Source organism: Leiobunum rupestre, chromosome 9 (assembly GCF_980474605.1).
Source record: "Leiobunum rupestre chromosome 9, qqLeiRupe1.1.hap1, whole genome shotgun sequence".
NCBI lineage: Eukaryota > Metazoa > Arthropoda > Arachnida > Opiliones > Sclerosomatidae > Leiobunum > Leiobunum rupestre.
The window spans coordinates 36090837-36113049 of NC_143392.1; the positions used below are offsets into that span (position 1 = coordinate 36090837).

The window sequence follows — 22213 nt, forward strand, 5'->3', positions numbered from 1 at the left end:
ACCAAAATAACCACAAAAAATAGCATTTTTTACAGTTTATGTTAAAACATTATTTAACAGTGAAACCTAATCCGAAACGTAAATAAAACCCTTTTAGTCGCGTTAAAACTGAATATGGAATTATTCATTCGCTTTTGCCCAGTCAAAAGGCCCCACCCTTTTGGGTCTCATCCAAAATGAGAATAAAAAAATCTAAACGGCTCAAGGATTATACGGGTTGGCAAAAGTTATTAGAAGATGTGGTAGATTTTATCTTTCAAAAGACTAAGAGTAACGAATAAACTATAGCTCCAGCGAATAAGCCTAACGAAATATCAGTGACTCAATATTTTTAATAATCAGAAGTCATTATTTTGATATTGGCCCACGGTTGAGATTTTAAAACCGCCCACCGTTAAAAGTCCAGTTCGCCCACTGTAATGGTTGGTTCGCTTCTGAAACGCGTAACAAATAGGGCTTAGGAACAAAAAAAACGCGGGGAAAACTGAACCCAATCGAACTCCAAGGTTGTTTTAGTTTCATCCCAGCCACGGTGCCAACACTTTTCATATTTTAATAAAACGCCCTAGATTAAGCGGGACATTTTCGCGTTGTAAATAATAGCATAAAAGGACACCGACCTTTTGTTTAACCAGTCAAATGGACGAGGTATTTGGAAGAAAGTCAAGCCTACCTGACACTGGTGAAGTAATTTTTGGCTGGAACCGGACGAGGCGGCTTTGGCGAGTAAGGTCATTTCCCGGAAGACTTCGTCGGCGATGGGCGGATGGTCATCTAAGTAGTCATCCAAGGCCTTGGTCCATCGTACAATGTCCTCGTAATCGGCCGTAGAAGACGTCACCCTGTCTAGTTTCATTTCGGACACGAAGTTCATCGTACCCAGCGCCCATTCGTAAACCTAGAATAATTGCAGAGGTCTTTCATGATTTATCGGTACTTGGCTCCTCTCTTAAGAAATCCAATTAATCCGGATTAAAGCGTTAGAAAAAGACGCGTTTTGGAAAAGCCACGATGTTGGACTCGAAAGACCGGGTTGAACGCGTGCCCGCTAGATGGGGACACTATGTCTGGAATAAACTCGAGAGTAGGGTCGTCTCGGGGGCAATCTGTTTCGCGGTTTCAACCAGCGTGCGAAAAGAAATAACTCTAAGCCGAGAAATTGTTACAAATCTTACAAAGGCCCATCGGCGCGAAAATTTCTCTCTACGAAATACCGGTTGCAAAAAAGCGCCATTTGAACTTTATAACCAGATTTAAAATAATGCTAATGCAATTATTGTATAGGCCTACTATACGAGAATGGAAGAACCATTACCTCGTCAAGAAGGTGGTAACATTTCGCCGTGTCTTCTAGCCTTTCTCGCGTCTCTTCCAGACGTTCAGAGAAGCTGTTGAGATGTTGTTTCAAGGATGACGTCAAGTCCTGGACATTAGCCGATTCGAGACTGGGATGGGCTTCCGCCGACGCCGTTTTCGCGTTCTTTTTGGCTTCTTTGGCGTCTTGGGAGGACTTCTTGTTGGACTGGACGTTACTTTTGGATGGTGTCGTCGTTGGATTCACCAACGCCGCTTCTTCGAGAAGGTCGTTTCCCTTCTCAATCTGACGCTGAAACGAGAAAGATATTTCAAGTGGACAAATATTTTAATATTAGGGGATTAAAAACTAACTCTAACGAGGAGACTACCCGAGGTGATAATCACCGATTTTGTTGAAACTAGGAGGGTATGTAGACCTTATGGTAACATGAAATTTCACCAAGGGAAAAGTTGCAATTGACATTAGTTTCGCCATGGCAACCGAAAATGTTTTTGACAACACAGTACGTATATTTTCTTATTGAAAATAACATGAGAATCTCCCCCCCCTGTGAAAATTTTCAAAACCCTAAAAAATAGATCAAAATTGACAAATGAAATTAATTTTATGATATTTTGATGAATTTTGGTCAAATTTGATCAGAATCGGTAAAAATGGAGAAAAGCGAAATATAAAAATAAAAAGTTGTATTTACCAACTAATCGCCAAATCGACGGTAATCAATGAATTTTATCAAAATTAATAAAATAGAATTTAGTTGTTTGAATTTGATCAAAATTATTAATTTTAATTAGAATTATTATTATTATTTTTTAGAAGCGCTCAGATTCCCATGTCATTTTCAATGGGAAAATATATATACTGTGTTGTCAAACCATTTTCGGTTGCCATGGCGAAACTTATGTCCATTGCAACTTTTCCTTTTGTGAAGTTTTTTGTTACTATAAGGCCTACGTACCCACCTAGTTTCAACAAAATCGGTGATTATCACCTCGGGTAGGGGTCGGCGGAACAAATAAATTAACCGCAAAAATTTCAATTAATCATTAAAATTAGTATTATTTGTTTTATACGAATAAATTATACGATTAAACAACGATTTAACATGCAAAATTATTCATTTTTTTCGAATATTTCTGAATAATTTTCGGTTATGGATAAATATAAACAATCGTATAATTTCTTATTCAAACGCCGACCTCTAACCTCGGGTAGTCTCCTCGTGAGTGAAGCTCATGTTAGGGGTTTAAAAACTAACTCTAAGTGAAGTCCATAATTCGACGATTTTGGCACGAAACTTAGCTTTATTCCAGTTCATAAAAACAAATTAAAATACTCTCCATAATCTAAGACTACGAAGCTAGTTAACCGAGGACAACAATGCAATCCGGAATATTTAAAGAGCGATATCCCGCCGTTTAGCGGATAAATTAAAGAGGGTGAAAGTCCAGATTCATTTAATTAGATAAGATTACGCTAACCTATATCCACCTGTCACGCGTATTGATTATCATATAACACGGATTTAGTCGCTCGAAATTAAAAGAAAATATTGATTATACGAAAGGAATCAAATACCGCGGCTCAGTTTCCCAACGGGAGGGGTTCAAAGATTGCAATAAGGGCACGTACCATGGCGAGGAAATAGAATTTTTCGAATTCCTCCTCCTGTTCTTTGATGGCGGGCAAGGATTCGGCGACCATCTGATGCTTGGCCAAGGATTCCTCTCCACGACGACATAGCCACGACAAGACCTGATCATCGGACGGAAAAAAGAACAATTTTAACGATACAATCACTGTTTATTTTAAAGTTTCCCTCGAAAAGTACCATTGAGCACGCGCGAACCGTACCTCCAAATTGGTTACGATATGTAAATACCTTTATTGACAAAAACTAGACGCGATGATTCAAAATAAACAAAACAGCCATAGTCATTTTAAGTCATAGTTTGGGGTTATTACCTTCTCTAAGTGCGCGGCTCATGTTGAGTTTTAAAATTAAAAATCTATTTCCATTTTTGGATTACTTTGAAATTGGTATTGTTACACAAATCAAATATTATAAAAATTTTAATCGAAAATTGATATTTTGGATTATGAACGGTAATTTAAATCAACAATTTTCGAAAATAAAATAATAACTTAAGTTTTTATCTTTTATCCAAAATTAATTAGCACCAATTATTTTTTTATACAATTGGTGTTTTAAAGCAAAACCAATTTATGCCAATTGGAATTTAAACGCAAAACAAATTTATGTCAAATGGAATTTAAACGCAAAACAAATTTATGTCAAATGGAATTTAAACCCAAAACAAATTTATGCCAATTCGAATTTTAACCCAAAATGAATTTATGCCAATTGGAATTTTAACCCAAAATGAATTTATGCCAATTGGAATTTTAACCCAAAATGAATTTATGCCAATTGGAATTTTAACCCAAAATGAATTTATGCCAATTGGAATTTTAACCCAAAATGAACTCGATATTGCCGTTACAGGTTTCTGAACTTTCTCTCTTAAAGTACAAAATCAACTGAAGCAATACAAAAAATCAATATATTTTTATACCGGTTAAATTCTACAATCGTAAAAATATACGATAGGTGTACAGGAGGTTTCTAGGCACCCTTTTCATAGAAAGTTGAAATAAAAGCTTAAGCATGTGCGACGAATACAAAACGGCATTTTCGACCAAACAAAAACTAGTTTTTGCACGTGTACATATTTAAATTGAAACAAATTGGCGCGCTTCCTGTCCTTTGTCTTTGTGGCTTTACAAACACGGATTCAATAGCTGGCCAATATTCGTTTAGAAACTAGTACCGGCTCTATCGACAAAATTCAACACACACTAATTTAAATATACAATTATTACTAGTGTTGTTAATTTTCCGGAAAAATAATATGCGGAAAAATTCCCAAAAAATATGTTCCGCAAATCGGAAATTGAAACAAATTACTTTTTAAGGGTTTTTAATGTTTTTAACTTTTTATCGATATAACAGTAAACATACTACAAAACATTAATAGTGTTACATTGTTAATCAGTTTAAACTAGGCTAGAGGTTTAGTTTTACTCTTAGATTCGAAAAAATGACGCGAAAATGCCGCTTTATTTAAATTTAAAAACAATATTAGACTAATCATGGAATGAAACCTTTCTTTTAATTTTTTTCGGAAAAATAAGGGAAATTTCCCGGAAAAAGGCCTCGGTCATTTTAAAAAGGCTCAATTTCTGGGGTCCATTATAAATAATATCAAAAGTACATTATGTTTTTACGAGAGAAGAGTGCATACTGTCAAAATTATTCGATTGATGATGTCATGACCGACCTATACGCGTTAACACATCCACGAGCAAGCTACGAATATGTACCTTTGTAGACTTTGAAGAAAAGATAATGTTAAATCCAATATAAAGAGTTACTAAAACTATTACATCAGATAAATTTAGTTTCTTAATCCAGGGTTGCCACAAAATTGAGATTCAAATCCCCCGACCATTTTAAGAGGTTTTCCCCCGACCATTTTAAGAGGTTTTCCCCCGACCATTTTAAGAGGTTTTCCCCCGACCATTTTAAGAGGTTTTCCCCCGACCATTTTAAGAGGTTTTCCCCCGACCATTTTAAGAGGTTTTCCCCCGACCATTTTAAGAGGTTTTCCCCCGACCATTTTAAGAGATTTTCCCCCGACCATTTTAAGAGATTTTCCCCCGACCATTTTAAGAGATTTTCCCCCGACCATTTTAAGAGATTTTCCCCCGACCATTTTAACAGGTTTTCCCCCGACCATTTTAACAGGTTTTCCCCCGACCATTTTAACAGGTTTTCCCCCGACCATTTTAACAGGTTTTCCCCCGACCATTTTAACAGGTTTTCCCCCGACCATTTTAACAGGTTTTCCCCCGACCATTTTAACAGGTTTTCCCCCGACCATTTTAACAGGTTTTCCCCCGACCATTTTAACAGGTTTTCCCCCGACCATTTTAACAGGTTTTCCCCCGACCATTTTAACAGGTTTTCCCCCGACCATTTTAACAGGTTTTCCCCCGACCATTTTAACAGGTTTTCCCCCGACCATTTTAAGAGGTTTTCCCCCGACCATTTTAAGAGGTTTTCCCCCGACCATTTTAAGAGGTTTTCCCCGACCATTTTAAGATATTTTCCCTGACCTTTTTAAAGCCAAAATTTTTATTTTATATTTTACTTTTTTCAGAAGTTAAATTTAAATACTTATATTTCAATAAAAAGGTTATTGTAATGTTGAAAAAATTAGCCAAACTTTCAAAGAAATAAATGATAATCATAGAATTTGTCATAGATCTAGAGTAAAATTACCTTCAAAAAGTGTCAAGATAAAATGGAATTCCCTGACTTTTTACAAATTCTTAATATGCCCTGACTATTTAGGCCCATTTTTAAATTCCCTGACTTTTCCCTGGTGTATGGTAACCTTGTAATCTGTAATTATCTTACGCAGTTAATTTCTCCATTTTACATTTGGAGCCGCCATACGGTATACACGTCCAACGGTTTAGGTTGGAAAATAGAGCTCGTTGGAGCCTGCAAAGTTACATGTTTCATTTTAATGGCTTAGACGGATATTTCTATCGTAACAGATTCATTATAAACTTCAGATATTATTTAATGTACAAGGTTATACGTTTGCTTCTATAAAGTTCAGTCCCAACTCAAATATAAGCGTTTGCTGATAAATGACAAAACTATAGAAATATGTAGTGTTGTAAGTCGGAACATTTTCCGCAAAAAAAAAAAATGTTTTAATTCCATGATTTGTCTAATATATTGTTTGCAAATTGAAATAAAGCGGCATTTTCACTTAATTTTTTCGAATCTAAAAGTAAAACTAAACCTCTAGACTAGTTTAAACTGATTAACAATGTAACACTATTAACGTTTTGTAGTATATTTACTGATATAAGACATTTTATATCGATAAAAAATTAAAAACCCTTAAAAAGTAGTTTGTTTAAATTTTTTATTTTTCCGCAATTCGGAAACTTTTGCGGAAAATTAACAACACTAGAAATATGTATCAATATCCTCGTATAATACAGAAAAATAGGCATTGTAAACTGCTTCAACCCTCTAAAAGTTTCATTTTTATAGCCTAAATGGACACTTTTAGTAAGATTTGTCTTATTTACTTTTGGTCCCATCCGAAACCCTTCATATTTAAATTTCGTACCCGTTTTGACCACAATATCTTTAAAAATGAAAATGGGAAAAATGTCTAATTTTATCGCAAAAGTTTTGAAGCGGGTAAGCAGCCGCTATAACCAAAAGAGGTTAAAATGTAAAGGTGTACCCTCGCGTTTAGGACGAGGTCGGCGCAAATTTGGAAGAAGGATGAGAAGCGGATAAATTCCCGGAGCGTGATCAAAGCGTAACGATAAACGCAGGTGCAAGAGCCTCTCTGGACCTATAGGACCAGCGCACGATTTTCCGTACAAGCCCCTAAATTTACCATTTTGTGAAAGTAATTTTTAAGACGTACTTGCTTTCGGTAGCTGTCGTTGGAAGATACGGGTTTTAAATTAACATTATAAATTATATTAACGCGTTGCGGGTGTAATTCAATATCAACGTGGCCCACTTGTTTTATTCCCACACCTTGAGCCAAAGTTTACCCGTGATTTACCGGACTCTGAAATCGTTGACTGGAAGGACTAATAAAGTAATATTATAGTATCGAATATTTCGAATCGAAATATCGTGGATGGAGTTTCGGATTTCCGAAGGACACTCGGTTATTTACCGAAAACCTATATTGGCTTATTTATTTTAGAATTGGGGGTTGTTTGAGTAAATATTTATCGTCGCTAAGCCTCGTTCAAGGACTAAAATTTCAATAAAGTTTTAACTAAATATACACGTCGCGAAGAAAATAGACAATGGGGAAAAACAGGTACTAAATTTGACACGATATTGGCGAGTGTTTAACACAAATTGAGGGTTAGAAAACAGTCGTAGACGGGTCGATTTTACGTCCAGAAAACAGTTGAATTACTCGACAAAATTTGGCTGAGGTTGGATTCGTATATTGTTTAGTCAAGCAGGGTTGGCACTTTTTCAAAAAAATAAAATAATTTGATATTTTTTATTTTTATCAGATTTTTATTTAATTTTTATTTCGACTTTTTAGTCTAATTAATAGGTATTTTGGTTATACCGGTTATACAATCTAAAATTTAATTTAATATTTTAGTTTACTCAAATTTATTTTTTGTTGGAAGCTATTTTTTTGTCTTTTTTACATGTAATGGAAATCAATGATTTTTAAAAACATTAATTTGATTTAAATCAGCCAAACCTATAGATAATCGATTGGATATAAATCGGTTTTTAAACATTTTGTCTCTATTTCCTCGAAAAATGTATTAATAAGCGTACATTGGTTATGTAAACCGAAATCAAATTAATCTGAATTAAATTTAATCGGTACTTGTAATTTTTTGTTCTGAATTTTCATTTCAACAGCAACCATTTTTGTAATTTTTTTTTATAAAGACTGAGGACTTAACAATTAATCAAACAGACGCAAACTCACGCGTAGAATAAAGAAAATATTAGGACAACAGCCCCCTTCGCATTACGCAACAAACTAGACAACCCATATTAGTCAAGCAGTCCGGCTCAAACAATATTTCCAATTGGAAAATGATGCGCGTCATGGCTACCAGCCAAGACACTCTCAAACTCGCCTAAAACAAAGAAAAAAATAAACTTCCAAGCAGCTGCGCGTGCTCCGGAATAAAAACGAAAGATTTCCGCGTCGAGTTACAAGCTTCGTACAGCGATGCCTTTACAATGGCCAGTCAAACGCGTCTATTCGGCATTTTGACTTCTACTATTTCCGGGCATGAGCGTTACGTTACGACTTAACTTTTAAAACGGCCATATTTCGCCATTCTTGATGTCCATATCCAGAGTCGATTCTACAACAATAAAATTTTTCTATCTATTGTTCTTAGGTTTGAATAATTTCATCCCCTACATCAAGGTTAAGTATTACATTTTTTTGGATGACAAAGGTCGACTAATATCAGAAGTATATAGTATCATTAACTTATGATAGTATATATATTTTTAGAGAAGTGGTTTTCTACAGGTTTGGTACAAAAATTTTCAAATTCCAATTCCCCGACTATTCCCGGTTTCCCCTAACAATTTGAAGATATTTTCCCTGACGTTTAAAAAGTTTTATTTTATATTTTACTTTTATCAGAAGTTAATAAACTCAAATGGACTTTTATTACAGAAAAAAGGTTAATGCAATTAACTACACTTTCAAGGAAATAAATTATAATCATAGAATTATCTTCAAAAAGGCTCAACATAAAATGTAATTTTTACTTTTCCCCGACTTTTCCCAAATTCTTTAAAGTCCCCGACTTTTCCCAAATTCATTAAATTCCCCGACGTTTCCCAAATTCTCTAAATTCCCTGACTTATCCCTGAAGACAAGTGGCAACCCTGTTCTAGGATGTGAAAATGAAATGTATATAAATATACAAATTACAAAATTGTTAGTTTAGTTTTCTTCCAAAACGTATTTGAAAAAATCAGCAGGAAACTACGAAGTTACATCTAATCTTTCAAACAAATTTTATGATAGTACCTTCAAGCTGTCGTTGGCAACCGTTTCGTGTATTTTAAATATAATAGAAGCTTTGTGGATTGTTTTAACCTATTGTTAGTGATATAAAGTTGGACCTTCAGTCTGCGATACAGCTTTACAACAACCAGGTTTTGTTTTCTACTCAAACTTGTCAGTTTTTTCCACGAAACTAATCCACACACTCGTTGATTAGTTCCATAATTTTTCCAAGGAAACAAACGACTTTACCCCGCGCAATGAACGTTGGTAATCGCTCTAAGCAACCAACAAAGGCCATATAACTACATCAAGATGTCCGTAGAATATTTTAACTAGGGAACTTTTAATTAATATAACGAAGTACGGGAAATTATAAAGAAGATATAATATAACCGAGGGAGACAAATTATAATTAATCCAAAGAACCAATTAAAAAATTATGGTTGACAACGAACGATAAATATCTTTTTTATACATTATGCAAGTTGAGGGAGAGCCTCCAGTGATAGATAAAGGGTCAGAGCGAGAGGCGTCGGAAAAGGCGCCCTATTTATATTCGAGGCACCCACCAGGTGGCGTTGTTTAAATGAGTAGGAATTTTACACAGTCTGCGGCGATGCGAAGAAACGGGAACCATAGCTTCCGATTGTTAGGGAACGAATCTTCAACGATAAAATAACTGATTCCATTCTTTTCCGTTATAAATTTCACGCTTGATTAAACGTCAACCAGCGTTGGGTGACAATGGTTGCTCCAATAATTCTTTAGCACGCGGAAGAACCTTGACTGAGATAACTTGTCTATTCACTAAAACAACCAGAACATTTTATTTACATAATTTATAAATATGGGCTTATGTTTAACTAACAGATAGAAACGATTTGCCTATTAAAGCGACAGTACAATCGACACATTTGATAAATAGTTGGATATTTATCCCTTGGAATGTATTTATCGTTTAAAAGCAAAATGTTTTTGATCATACTAACTGTAAGGTTGTATATAGTCAGTCGAAGGTCAAACAAAGTTTACATCAGCATTTTCAGTCGCCTTATATAAATACAAGAAAGAACCTAATTTAAATATTTTAAATGTTTATCTCGACAGCTTATCAGGGCCACCCTGATAAGCGAAATTTACGATATTAAATAAAAGGGATTGTATTACCGAGTGACATTGGAAATCCATTCGCGACAAGTACGGGAAGATACAGTTAGGTATAATTATTTGAAATGCATGACCAATCATTCAAAGATAAATAATATAATTAGGAAAAAGGTCTACGAAATAATAAAATACGAAACGTTTTTGTATTCGTACGTTAAAACATCTCGTTGAACTTCCGAATTCCGCGATACTGACTCACTGTTAATTTTAAAACACAATTGGGCGAAAAACCCGTCAGATCCAATTATTTCGGGTAGATACACTTGGGGTGGACAAAAACTAGTTCAGTCCTATACACCGGATAGTTTTCGAAATTCAAATAAGAAAATGATAAGGTCTGTTAAATGTCAGACGTGGCAACACGCGAATGGAACTTCAAAATATTATTCTGGAAATTCATTTTTGCCCGTTAGTGACACGGGCTGATGGCCTTTTAAAGGGTTTGCGGGGTAATCATGTATTGTAGGGTACACGACGACGAAAAATTGGTGTTTCGACAATACTTGAATTTCCCGATTTTGCTTGAAAATAAATATCAGTCGATATTTTTATTATATAAGTTATTAATGGGGTTGGGGTTACACTGGCTTGCCCCAAAAATTAAGAAAAAACTTCCAAGTCGTTAATTTTTATTCGTTATTGTAATACAAAGTGCATTGAACAAATAGTATTGTCTAAACGCAAATGTTTCGTTCGTCGTGTACCCGGTTGTATCCAATTCGCGTATTTCTAAAATTTTAAAAGTCATTGCGGTATATTTCTAGAACTTCCGTTACAAGATTTCTTTAGAAGAATTTAAAAGGTAATTCAACCTAACCTTTTCAGCATTGAAGAGTAATCCTTGATGGAATGATCTTCCGAGACTAGCATTTGGTCCGCCGAGCACATGCCACAGAAACATACTACTAAGTTTTCTAATTTTCTTGAACGGCCCATTTTTAGGTACTTTTTGAGCCGCTAAGGCCCAAAGCTGAAGGTTCTTTTTCCCGACCATAAGGTAGGGAATACTCGTTAACTACGCAAACCCGATTGTACAGAGAGACGTTTAATCCAATTTCACAATTCCCTGTGGTTTCCAACTGAGCGCGAACATTAGCCACTTTTTTCGGATACGTTGGGGGTAAAACACAACGACGTTCTTACGGCTTACAGACACACCAAAACTCATTAAATATTTCACGACATTGCGATACAACGGGCGCGTTTTCCACGTGAAAGCCGAACGCGTTCATAAATTTTAAAACAAGGGCGAAATAACGAAATTTAAAACTTCTGGGAATACCCTATTGTTGTCTTTGGAGAGCGGCGGCTCACGGAGGAAAGAAAATGGATGAAAGACTAACTCCTGGAACTACCGAAAAAAATTGCCTCAATAATGTACGAGCCACCGGGGTAAATTAAGATTCATCGTGACAGGGGAGATACGCAAGGCCCGAAAAACTACACGCTTTATTACGGCGCCAGAGAGAGAAAGAACTTTAGAAGCGAGGGTGGAGGGGAACCCCCCTCCCTTTCTTCTCTTCGCCGATGATCGCGATATAAAACTGAACCTAAGCCGGCCTATCGTTCCGTAACGAGCGGTAGCGGCGCGCCATCTGTGAAGTAAAAGCCTCACTATAGATTAACCGCAAAATTACTTTTACGCACTCAGACCGGATTAAGCAACGATATAACTTATCAGAGCAACGTTCTAAATAGCGGTAATTTCAATTATAGCCTATATTACCAGATAGTAAGGGATTATACTCGAAATAGTAGCTTCGACCTTCGACAAAACTATCAGGTTGGTGGGTTTTGACGACACCAACATTTGGTAAGGAGAAGAAAGGGGACCAGATGGGAAAAAGAGTCGACACTGGCAAACGGATAATGATTAAACGGGATGAAAGACGAAGAGGAATTAGCGGACAAATCCTTTTAACGGAGGAGGTCCCCGCGCGTATCAGCGCCCTCTCGCTTCCAGATTTGTCAAGAGAGGGGGAGAGGATAATTATAGGAACTCTGAGATGGTCCTCTCAAGTTTTGGTCGGTACCCCGCTAAATATAATAGATAGTTTGACTTAATCTTTTATTATAATCGCGGCTACTCTGTTATTATATTTTCCCAAGTTCGTCAAACTCGCCAACCAGCGTTCCTTAGACGGACCTCCGAACCGACACTAATGCGGTTTTTGACTCTACTAATAACCGGACAATGGTAAAGATTTAATTATACGGTATTCAAATTTATTCTATTGATTGCTTACGATTTACTTCCGTCAACTTTATAAATTCGACGAAGAGTAAGGTTAAACCGGCACCAGCCATCCTGACGGTCCCGCAAGTATAAGTTTCCTTTTCAAAACATGCACGTACAAATTTAAATTTAACAAGTTGGGCACGTTAAAACAAAAGTGTTTTGTTCCCTTGCTTACAGTTTACACTCGAAAACCTGATAAATTTGACAAATGATAATACGGTTAAACCGAGACCAGCCGCCCTGACGCTCTCACAAGTATAAGTTTCATTTTCAAAACATACACATAAAACTCTTAAATTTAACAAGTTGGGCGCGCTAAAATAATGTTTTTGTATTCATTTCCGCCAGTTTTATAAATTCGACGACGGGTAAGGTTCAAGTTAAACCAGCCGCGCACATGCTCTCACCAGTATAAGTTTCTATTTCAAATATCAACGTAAAAACATAAACTAAACAAGTTGGGCGCGTCAAAATGAAGTTTTTTTTTATCTTACCTGACTAGATTCTTCGGCTAAGGTTTTGATGTGCAGGCACTCTTCTAACTTCTTCATTCTCCTTTCGGCTAATTTACCGAGTTTATTCATGGCGCGACGCAGTTCTCCATAGAGGGCGGCACTGTGATCCAAGGCGTCTCTGCGGAGGACAAATTGTAAACGCCATTAAATCATGAAAGAAACTGATACAGCCGCGTAAAATAAAACGCAGCTTTCCCCTTGAAATTTTAAAAGTCGCGAGCCTGGGTCATTCGTACTATCGTATATCATTACAACCTCGATTGATATAAACAAAAGTCATTTCTTGAGACTATCCAGAAACCAGGGGGGCCCCGGGGACGATCATTTTCTACGGCGTTTTATCAGCAGAAAACATCGGAAGAATTAATTAAAAGTTGTAATAATATTTTTTCTCTTACTGGTAATCTTGATTGTGTGGCGCGCCGGCGCTGTAGTGACGCAATTCCCGCAGAATAGTGTCGCCCTCCTCTTCCAGGTGGCGCAGCTGTTCGTCCTGATAAGTCGAGTGAATGTGTCGCTTTTGACGCTCAATTAACTTGCGGGTCGCCGAGGCGTTGGTCAGTTGCAAATGACACTCGCCGCCGACGCGACTCAAATCGCGCATCACGGACACCAAATGACGACCGGATAAACGACAGCCGTTCACGAAGGGTTCCAAAAACTACGTCAAAGAGGAAAGAGTTACACATTACTGCATCCAGCTCATTTGGTATATACGAATTAAAAAAAAGAAGTAACATATTATGACGAAGTTAATTATCCTCTAAAACACGCCCCATCAGTTTATTATTAGGAGTGTCATGAAGTTACCATAGCAACCCCATGTTCTAAGATTCTGAAATATTTCACCTCCCTCACGTGTTCATAAATTCTGAAACACTTAACCTTCACTCATTGTTCAAAAATCCGTTCAACATTCTAAAATACCTACACAGTTAGAAAAAAGGTTTTCCATGGGTTTTATAAGGGTTTTCTTTGGGTTTAAAAAAGGTTTAGGAAAAAAGTATAAACCCTTAAGGTTTGTTTTGGCAACTTGCATGGTTTGAAAAGGGTTTAAATGTTTAAAGGAAACCCCTATAGGTCAATGGAAAACCCTTAGGATTCCCATTTAAGAACCTATAGAAAAAAATAATAATTTATCACTTTTTAAAACCCTTTTCAAACCCTGCACGTTTTAAACTATTTCACGCCATCTACGCCAAAATTTGATATCAAGCCGTATAATAATTTCATAAAACGTAAAGGAAGACGGACTTTCCCAAAAATGGTTTCTCTAAACATCGTTGCAATCATACTTCTTTCGGTGGTTTTGTGGTAAAACACCCGCCTGTCGTGCTAGAGGGCTTGGGTTCGAAACGCGCCCATTGCAATCGCCGAAATTTGTTATAAAGTCGTAAATTAAATTAATAAATTTTAATTTAATCTATAAATACAAACCCTAGGAAGTGTTTAAATATGAACCGTGTTGTGTCGATTGTCTGTATTTACGGGGTTTTGTTGAAAACCCTAGGAAGTTTTTAAAGGGTTTCTAATGGTTCAATTTATAATCATAAAAGTGCTCATTTTGAAGCCTTGTGGGTTTGAAAATTTCCGTTAAAGGGTTTTGGAGGGTTTGAATTTGTGGAATTTGTTTTTAAGAACCTTGGGGGTTTATAATCAAACCCTTTTTTCTAACTGTGTACCTACCCTATCCGCATTCAAAGATTCTAAAAACTTAACCGCCTCCCCGTTCAACATTCTAAATACACATCATCCGAACCGTTCAAAGATTATAAAACAATTAACCTCCGAACCGTTCAATATTCTAAAATACCTAACCTCCACCCGTTCAAAGATTCTAAAACACTTAAAACACAGCACTTTCGCCTCGCAGCAATCGGAGCCGGGTTTGCAGGTTATATCCCCACTGTTTAAAGGGGTTTCCCTTTCCATAAAAACATTCTGAGGTTAACGGTAATAGTGATTGTAGGGAGCTGCTGTTGGCTCGCTTGGCATGAAAGGCTTGCCACCACCCTCCTACGCATTGTAACCCGGCCACCTGAATTAAAGGCAATAAAAGTCGCTAGATGACTTGGATGGTATCTCGGGTCTAGCTGCAGAAATGCTACAACTGAAGATACTAAAACAATGAACCTCCAACGATACTTGAACCCTTCCCACTCGCCCAAGATACTTAAAACACTTCTCTATAGGTACTAAAAACACTTCTCCAAAATGTAAAACACAAGCGCGTGTCGTCTGCTTAGAGAGCAAAGTTCACGCAACTCGCGCGGAAGCTCAAGTGAGACTTACTTTCCTGAACCCTATCCACTCCGTGTGGTCGTAGGCGTAAGTACCACCTAACTCCTCGAGCAGTTGATCTCTGGGGATTAACTTCGAGAGTTCATCTTGGTTCCTCAGCACCTCGTACTGAAACCACCGAAACGAAATAAATTGACTTAGCTAGTCGAACGAATATACAACTATCGAAAAAATAAAGAAGTATGTCCGATTAATCGCGATACCTTGAGGGCGCTATTTGGAAAAGGCGTCACTGGGAATACTTCTTCGGCGACATTGGCGGAGGCGCTTTCTTTGACGGGGTCGTTGGGTGGCAGCCATAGAAAAACCGAATGAATCGTGCTGCCCCCGTGCGCCTAAAAGTCGAAAGAGACGGGTGAATATATCAAGTAAATCGTTTTTATTCTTTTTGTCGGGGACGAAAGAAGAGCGAAACGATCCATTCAAAAGTGGCCCTTTTCGCGAAAAAGAAAGTCAACCCAGCAAACGAACCATTCAAATTATTTAAATTATCTTTTTTTCTTTCATTGTAAATACACTTCCAAGCATAAATCAGGGATTAAATATAAATTCCCGGGGGGGGGGGGTCTGTTCCAAACATCGTTGAATTATTTCGGGATTAACCCCTTTAAAGAACTTATCAAAAGAGTTTTCCCCTCCATTTCTTAATTCTGAATTACTAGCGATTAGTTTCGGTATTTAAATTTCAGTTAAGATTTCTATTGTAGTACGGTGTTTAGATAAAATTTGATATGTTTGGACGACTAGAGAATGGGTTCATTTCTTTACCTCGAATAAGGAGAAAGCTTCATCGAGTGTCGTCCACGATTCGATGTTGGCTCGACCGCAATCCACCAGAATGACCAGGCCTTTTTTAGACAGTTCGGATCTGAGGAATGGATTACAAATATTTTTAATGAAACGAGCAATTTTTCTATACCAATTTAAAAATCTATAGAAAAGTCAAAAGGTATTTTAGAAATTCTATAGAAATATTTATAGGGTACTCTATGAGATAATAAAAACCTTAACATTATATAGAAATATTTAGAACTCCCACGATAAAAACATCAAGATATTCCATAGAAATATTAAGGGAACTCTGTGATATAGAAACCTCTAAACATTCTATAGAAATATTTAGAGAACTGATATATAGAAACCTCAAGACATTCCACATAAATATTAGGAAAACTGATATAGAAACATCAAGACATCCTATAGAAATATTTAGAAAACTCTGAGATATAGAAACCTCAAGACATTCCACATAAATATTTAGAAAACTCTGATATATAGAAATCTCAAGACATTCCACATAAATATTAGGAAAACTCTGTGATATAGAAACATCAAGACATCCTACAGAAATATTTAGAAAACTCTGAGATATGGAAACCTCGAGACATTCTATAGAAATATTTATATAGAACCCTAAGATCTAAAAAAAATCAAGATAATATATAGAAATCTATAACTAGAGCTCGAGGTTTGGTTAAGAAATATCCGTTTGTTTTTATCCATCATAACTGAAAATTATCCCAATAAAAACTTAATTTTTGCATATTAAATCGTTTTATAACCGCGAATAATATTCACAAATAAACAGTTAACCGAAATGTTTATGAATAATCGAAAATTTGGCGGTTAATTCATCTATAACACATCATAGAAACTAAATAGAACCTTTTTGAAAAGGAGTAACCCGTAACAAACCTACAAGTTCAGAACACCCCAAAAATGCAAAATAATTGAGCGTGGTATCGAGGAGGATATGGTACTCTGTCTAAATAGCTATTAAGAGGTTCAGTCTAAATTAGGGCGATGACTCAGGGTCTGAACTTTAGCCGTCAAAAGAAGGGAGAGATCGAGTGAAATGATATGACATCTTACTTGGGTATCATTCCGAAATAAACCAGGAATTCGGCGAGCTTGGACGGGAACTCCTTGATATTTTCGTCGACAGCTCCGAGCTTGCCTAGGAACAGATACACCACGCTCCTGCCACATTTGTCTCGGGATCCTACGAAATACAAACAAGACGAAGACGTTGAAAAGATATTACGCGTCCAAAGGGAAAAACATCGCGCCAAAGACGCGACATTCCGCCAAAGTGTACTACAAAATGAATTTTCCCCTTTGAAGAAAATTAACCTCGCGGAGGGCCCCTTACAAGAATTTGTAAAAACGCGCGCATGAGAAAATATCATACTAAAAATATGGTTGAAGGAACGAACATTAAGACTAACGACTGTTTTTTTTTTCTTTTGGCAAAATCAAATAAGAGTTTTTTTTTGGTTAAGTTTAAAAAAACAAGTTCTTGCGATATTTCGGCACTGAAATTTTTGACAAAAACCATTGAATTTACATACTTTTAACAAACGCAATAAAAAAAGCATAATTTTCCTAAAATGTATACAATATTTTTTTTCCTTCAAACTATGACGGTAAACAAACGCGACAATTCGATGGGGATCTATTAACGAAATTTACAACCGGTAACAGCGGTTACAATAAGTATGAAACCAAGCGTTTCAAATTAGATTTCTTTTAATGGCTGGTTTCTACTTTCCCCATATTAAAAATAGACGACTTTTTTGAACAGACTCCCTCTATACTTTAAATCTTCCTTCTTTCAAATTCTGCGTTTAATATAATAATTCGAGGGAAATTTCGGTCGGTGGATTTCAGATCTTCAAAGAGGGACTGACCGATCAAGAATGTATACGGGTGAACGGATAATACGTAGCCGCAACTATTGCCCTCCGTTTCCATGATTCCCGGAAGATATTCTCCTCCCACACGCGGAGAGAGCCGGCGATTGTACCGGAGTGTCCCCCCACCGGCAAAAATGGGGATACATTACGGGAGAAAAGGCTGAGGGGGCGTGGTTTAAAACGAGGGAATCACGATACGAACATGGTGCGGTTATATATTCTCCGTTATCCCGAATATATTCTTGGTCCGATACATTCGATAACAAGATAATCCCCGTACTTGAATGCATTTTTGCAGGGAGAGAACGATGTAATCTTAAACCTTTCATAGAATAAAGTGGTTCTCTCCCAAAAAGAGACGCGTAATCGGATCGCCTCAGCACGACGGAGTGTCCGTAGAGATTAGGACGTTATTACGGATTACAAGATGGTTCACTAAGCAACCACAATATTTGGGAATAAATTTCTACGCTAAAGATAAATTATGGATATTATTTTACATAATATTTTAACGGGGTAAATTGATAAGGGCATTAAAGTTTTTACACCCTAAAAATAACAGAAATTTGGTGACGCTTAAGGGGGATGGTAGGTTCTTTACCTTCTTGAATTTAATTTCTAGTTTCAAACTTTTATTTACGAGCTTACTCGTTTCGGTTAATTTAATGTAATTAATTAATTTTAGCGAACCCACCGGATCTAAAGAAAATAACAGAATTATAACCTTGGTCATGGCAATATACCGAGTATTTCACTTGCTACTGAACATAAAATTACCAAAAATATTTTAAATGTTAACTACTAGAGATAAATCTTTTGCGCGTATTGAAACAGACTTAATACTGGAAGTTTAACTTTAACTCAAGAGCAACTATTAAATGTCAATAAACATTTATTACTGAGAAACAGATATGTCAATCTTTATCTTCTACATACGACAACAGTGATTGCCAAATACAGGCCCGGATAATTTTCAATGGGAAAATTTTATATTTTGTATTATCAAAAACATTTTTCGTTGCCATGGCAAAACGGTTGGCCATTGAATAAATTCCCTTTAGGATTTTTCATCATACATGAACGTCTACCAATCCCCCGAGTTTGAACAAAATCGGTGGGTTTCACTTCGGGATGTCTCCTTGTGAGTAATTCTATTTGGCCCGAGTTGAATCCTAAATTTACCACTCCAATTCCGTGGGCACGCAAAATTCTGCGAGCCAAAATGGTACCGTTAAATTTACTTTCAAGTCTTTTGGTTTAGTATAGTATAAATTTATTTCCCGTTTGTCGCGAGTCCTACTTTAGTTCAAAAGTATTTGTCTAAATAATTCTCCAGAATCGATTAATTTTTGGTTTACTTCAGTTGTAAATATTGGTTTAGAAATTAACATTTAATATATTTCCTTGATAAGAATTCAAATATCAAAAACCCATAAAACTGCAACAAGGACTCTGAAATTGGACCGACAACGTTTGATTTTTCTGTGGAAATTAACCCAATTAATTACGAGCTTACGTGAGAAGTCCACACATTGCCAGTTCTTTGATAAACAACCTTCACATTTTAACGTAGATTGTTTTCCAAAAACCTAACTGTAAGTAACTTATGCTTAGGTGAATTGGAAAATAACTCATTGAAAATTGAATGTTCAAGCCCGTATTATGACGACACGACGTTATCATTTGACTATTTTTAATTTTAGCTTCCTTTGCCATTAATAGATGGCACCACGCTCTCCACTAAAGTCACTTTTTTCGAAGAATCGGAAAGATTCATGGCCATCTCTAATAATAGGGGCCATTTCATAACACAGGTGGCAGTGATAGAGCAGACAGTTGCTTTCCCCTCACAGCGAAGAAACATGTTTCGAGGGAAAAAAAATAGTACTATAGGAAGATATATACTATTACTTCTGCTACAAGTTATATTTTGTCAGCAAAAGGTACTCTTCCGTCTTAAAACATTTAATTTCGTTAAACGATAGAGGTCCTTCACCCGAACCACGTCGTCGAAATCGAATTACCACAACCGCAAACCGTTTTCGACAATCACGGCACATACATCAACAGAGGTGACAATACTTAAATTTCCATAATAAAAAGTGTTTCATTTGCCACACCCGCTATTTTCCCGGCATAAAAAAGGCGCCGGTTACCGCATTAACCACATTCTTAAAATGATCACGGGGGCAGTTAAAAAGTCGCCGAAAAAAGTCATTAGTCGACGCGGAAGTGAAACGCGTTAACGCAGCCTCGCGTCGCAGCCCCGTAACGTAAACAAACATCCCCCCGTATCCACTTTCCAACGGTATTTACCGAAAAGCACCACCGGTACGAAGGAGAGGAGAAAATCAAACGAAATGGACGGAGAAGAACGTAAGCTACTTACCAGGTAGCAGCGCGATTTGGGAATGCAGCAGATCCTGGTCCACTTGGCTGACTGTGGTGGGTTGGGAGAGCGTGTTGTCATAGTAACCGTCATCCTCTTCATCTTCTCCAGCTACTTCGACCAACTCGGGCCGTGACGTCTCCCTGGAAGAGTCCAACGGATTCGCCGTTCCTGCGAGGGTTAGAGAAAACGAAAAAATGTACACAAACCCTGGGTAAATAAGGCTCCCTCTTATCGCAAAAAATAAAGGAGCAGCTAGTGCTAAACGCGTCTAGTTGAACAAATACTTTTAGGAAAAAGTCTAAAAATACACGTAGTTAATCCAGATAAAACTTTCCCAATCGTCGGAGGTAACATCTTTGTTTATTTGAACTTTTTATCTCTTTTTATTATTCTAGTCGACGATGGGATAAATTAAATGTCTCGAGGTTGGATCTGGTTCTTCTCATTGATGGTAGATGGCGTCACTTACGCGACTACCATTTCAAATAAACTAAAGGATGTGCTTAGCGATTGACTAAGAAAACCTACTTTATACGAAAATTAAATTATAATTTTTGGCGTTCGGGGACAAAAAGGCGCTTGTTGAGTTATTTTTCGTTTTTAATCAAACAAAATAGGTTTTATCTTAAATAGAATCTTCGCCGTTAGGGGATCAAGAGGCGCTAGTTGAGTAACTAAAAATTATAATTATTAATACTAGCAACGTATGATTTAAATTTTATTATTACGCACAAATACATATTTTCTACTATACGGAAATAAAAGTTATCTTGATTCCAACCTTCGCCGTTAGGGTATCCAAAGGCGCTGGTTAGGTAACAAAAAATTATCATTATTATTACCTTAAAAGTGTGATTTATGTATTTTTCACGCATTTTAAAATAAAACCTATTTTGTTTTTTAAAAATGAAAGTTATCTTGATTCCAATCTTGGCCGTTAGCGGATCAAACAGCGCTTGTTCAGTAACCATAAATTATTATTATAATTATCATTATAGATACCACCAAAGTATGATTTATGTATTGGCGTAAATTTCAAAATAAAACCTATTTTCTGTTTTATAAAATTGAAAGTTATCTTGATTCCAATCTTAGCCGTTAGGGGGTCAAAAGGCGCTGGTTGAGTAACCGAAGTTTGCGCTAGTAATTACGCAATATTGTTAAACATGAAATTAGCGATTTGGGTTATCTCCGATTGGAAGACCACGCATTACGTGAAATTAAACTTAACGAAGAAACATCGCGTGAGATTCGCGTCTAAACAGGAAATCATCAACCGCTGGGAAGAGTTCGTACCAACCATCCGCGTCCTAAATCGAGCCATTACCTTAACATCCAGGTGTTAAGATAATCATAATATAGACGGCGGACCGACAATCGGAAGAAATTGAAGAACAATGCAGAAAAATAATTAGCGATATGAAACACCGGCTCGATTAACTTTCGGTCTTTCGCACGACCTCAAAAAAACTACGAAAAACAAAACGGCTGTCCTTTAAAAGTACAACAACAATACGCTGGCGCCATCTGTCTTTAATACTTCCAATCATTCCGGCCATTTACAACTAAACGAACTTTGCAAAATAAAAAAAACCATAAGTAACATAATACAAATAAGTATTACCAAAAATTATCTTGATTATCAAAGTTATTGCGCAATCAAGGAATTAGTTCTCAGTACAGAGCCCCCTAGTGTCTAAATATACCGAAAGTTAAATATACTACTGCCCAGGACGATAATATATTACTCAATTCAGTTGCAAGTTCAACTGGGAACTGGACGAGTATGTTCAGTATCGAAAAATGTTTCGGTAAGAAAATTACCATTAAAACAATAGGAGGTATCATACTTATAGTTTTGTTACTTCTGAAAAAACGAATGGAAATTTAATAGCAATAAATATAATCCGTTGCAGTTTTAAATGAATAAAGAACGACCTATTTTTCTTCCAAAGCA

At 36.5% G+C, this 22213-nt stretch overlaps 1 protein-coding gene across 4 annotated transcripts in view; it reads right to left on the bottom strand.

Annotated features, from left to right (window-relative positions):
* The window catches only part of LOC149927309 (uncharacterized), a 211836-nt gene that overhangs the window by 5491 nt on the left and 184132 nt on the right, over positions 1 to 22213 (bottom strand). For 3 of the 4 annotated variants that reach the window (XM_090159306.1, XM_090159307.1, XM_090159309.1), the window contains 10 exons: positions 20254 to 20424; positions 17041 to 17170; positions 15937 to 16036; positions 15372 to 15503; positions 15160 to 15276; positions 13266 to 13528; positions 12847 to 12985; positions 2951 to 3073; positions 1316 to 1606; positions 674 to 898 (listed from right to left, as the gene is read on the bottom strand). In XM_090159306.1, the coding sequence (XP_090015432.1) occupies positions 674 to 898; positions 1316 to 1606; positions 2951 to 3073; positions 12847 to 12985; positions 13266 to 13528; positions 15160 to 15276; positions 15372 to 15503; positions 15937 to 16036; positions 17041 to 17170; positions 20254 to 20424 (1691 nt within the window). The remainder of the gene's footprint in view (positions 1 to 673; positions 899 to 1315; positions 1607 to 2950; positions 3074 to 12846; positions 12986 to 13265; positions 13529 to 15159; positions 15277 to 15371; positions 15504 to 15936; positions 16037 to 17040; positions 17171 to 20253; positions 20425 to 22213) is intronic. The other variant, XM_090159308.1, reaches the window with a different exon arrangement.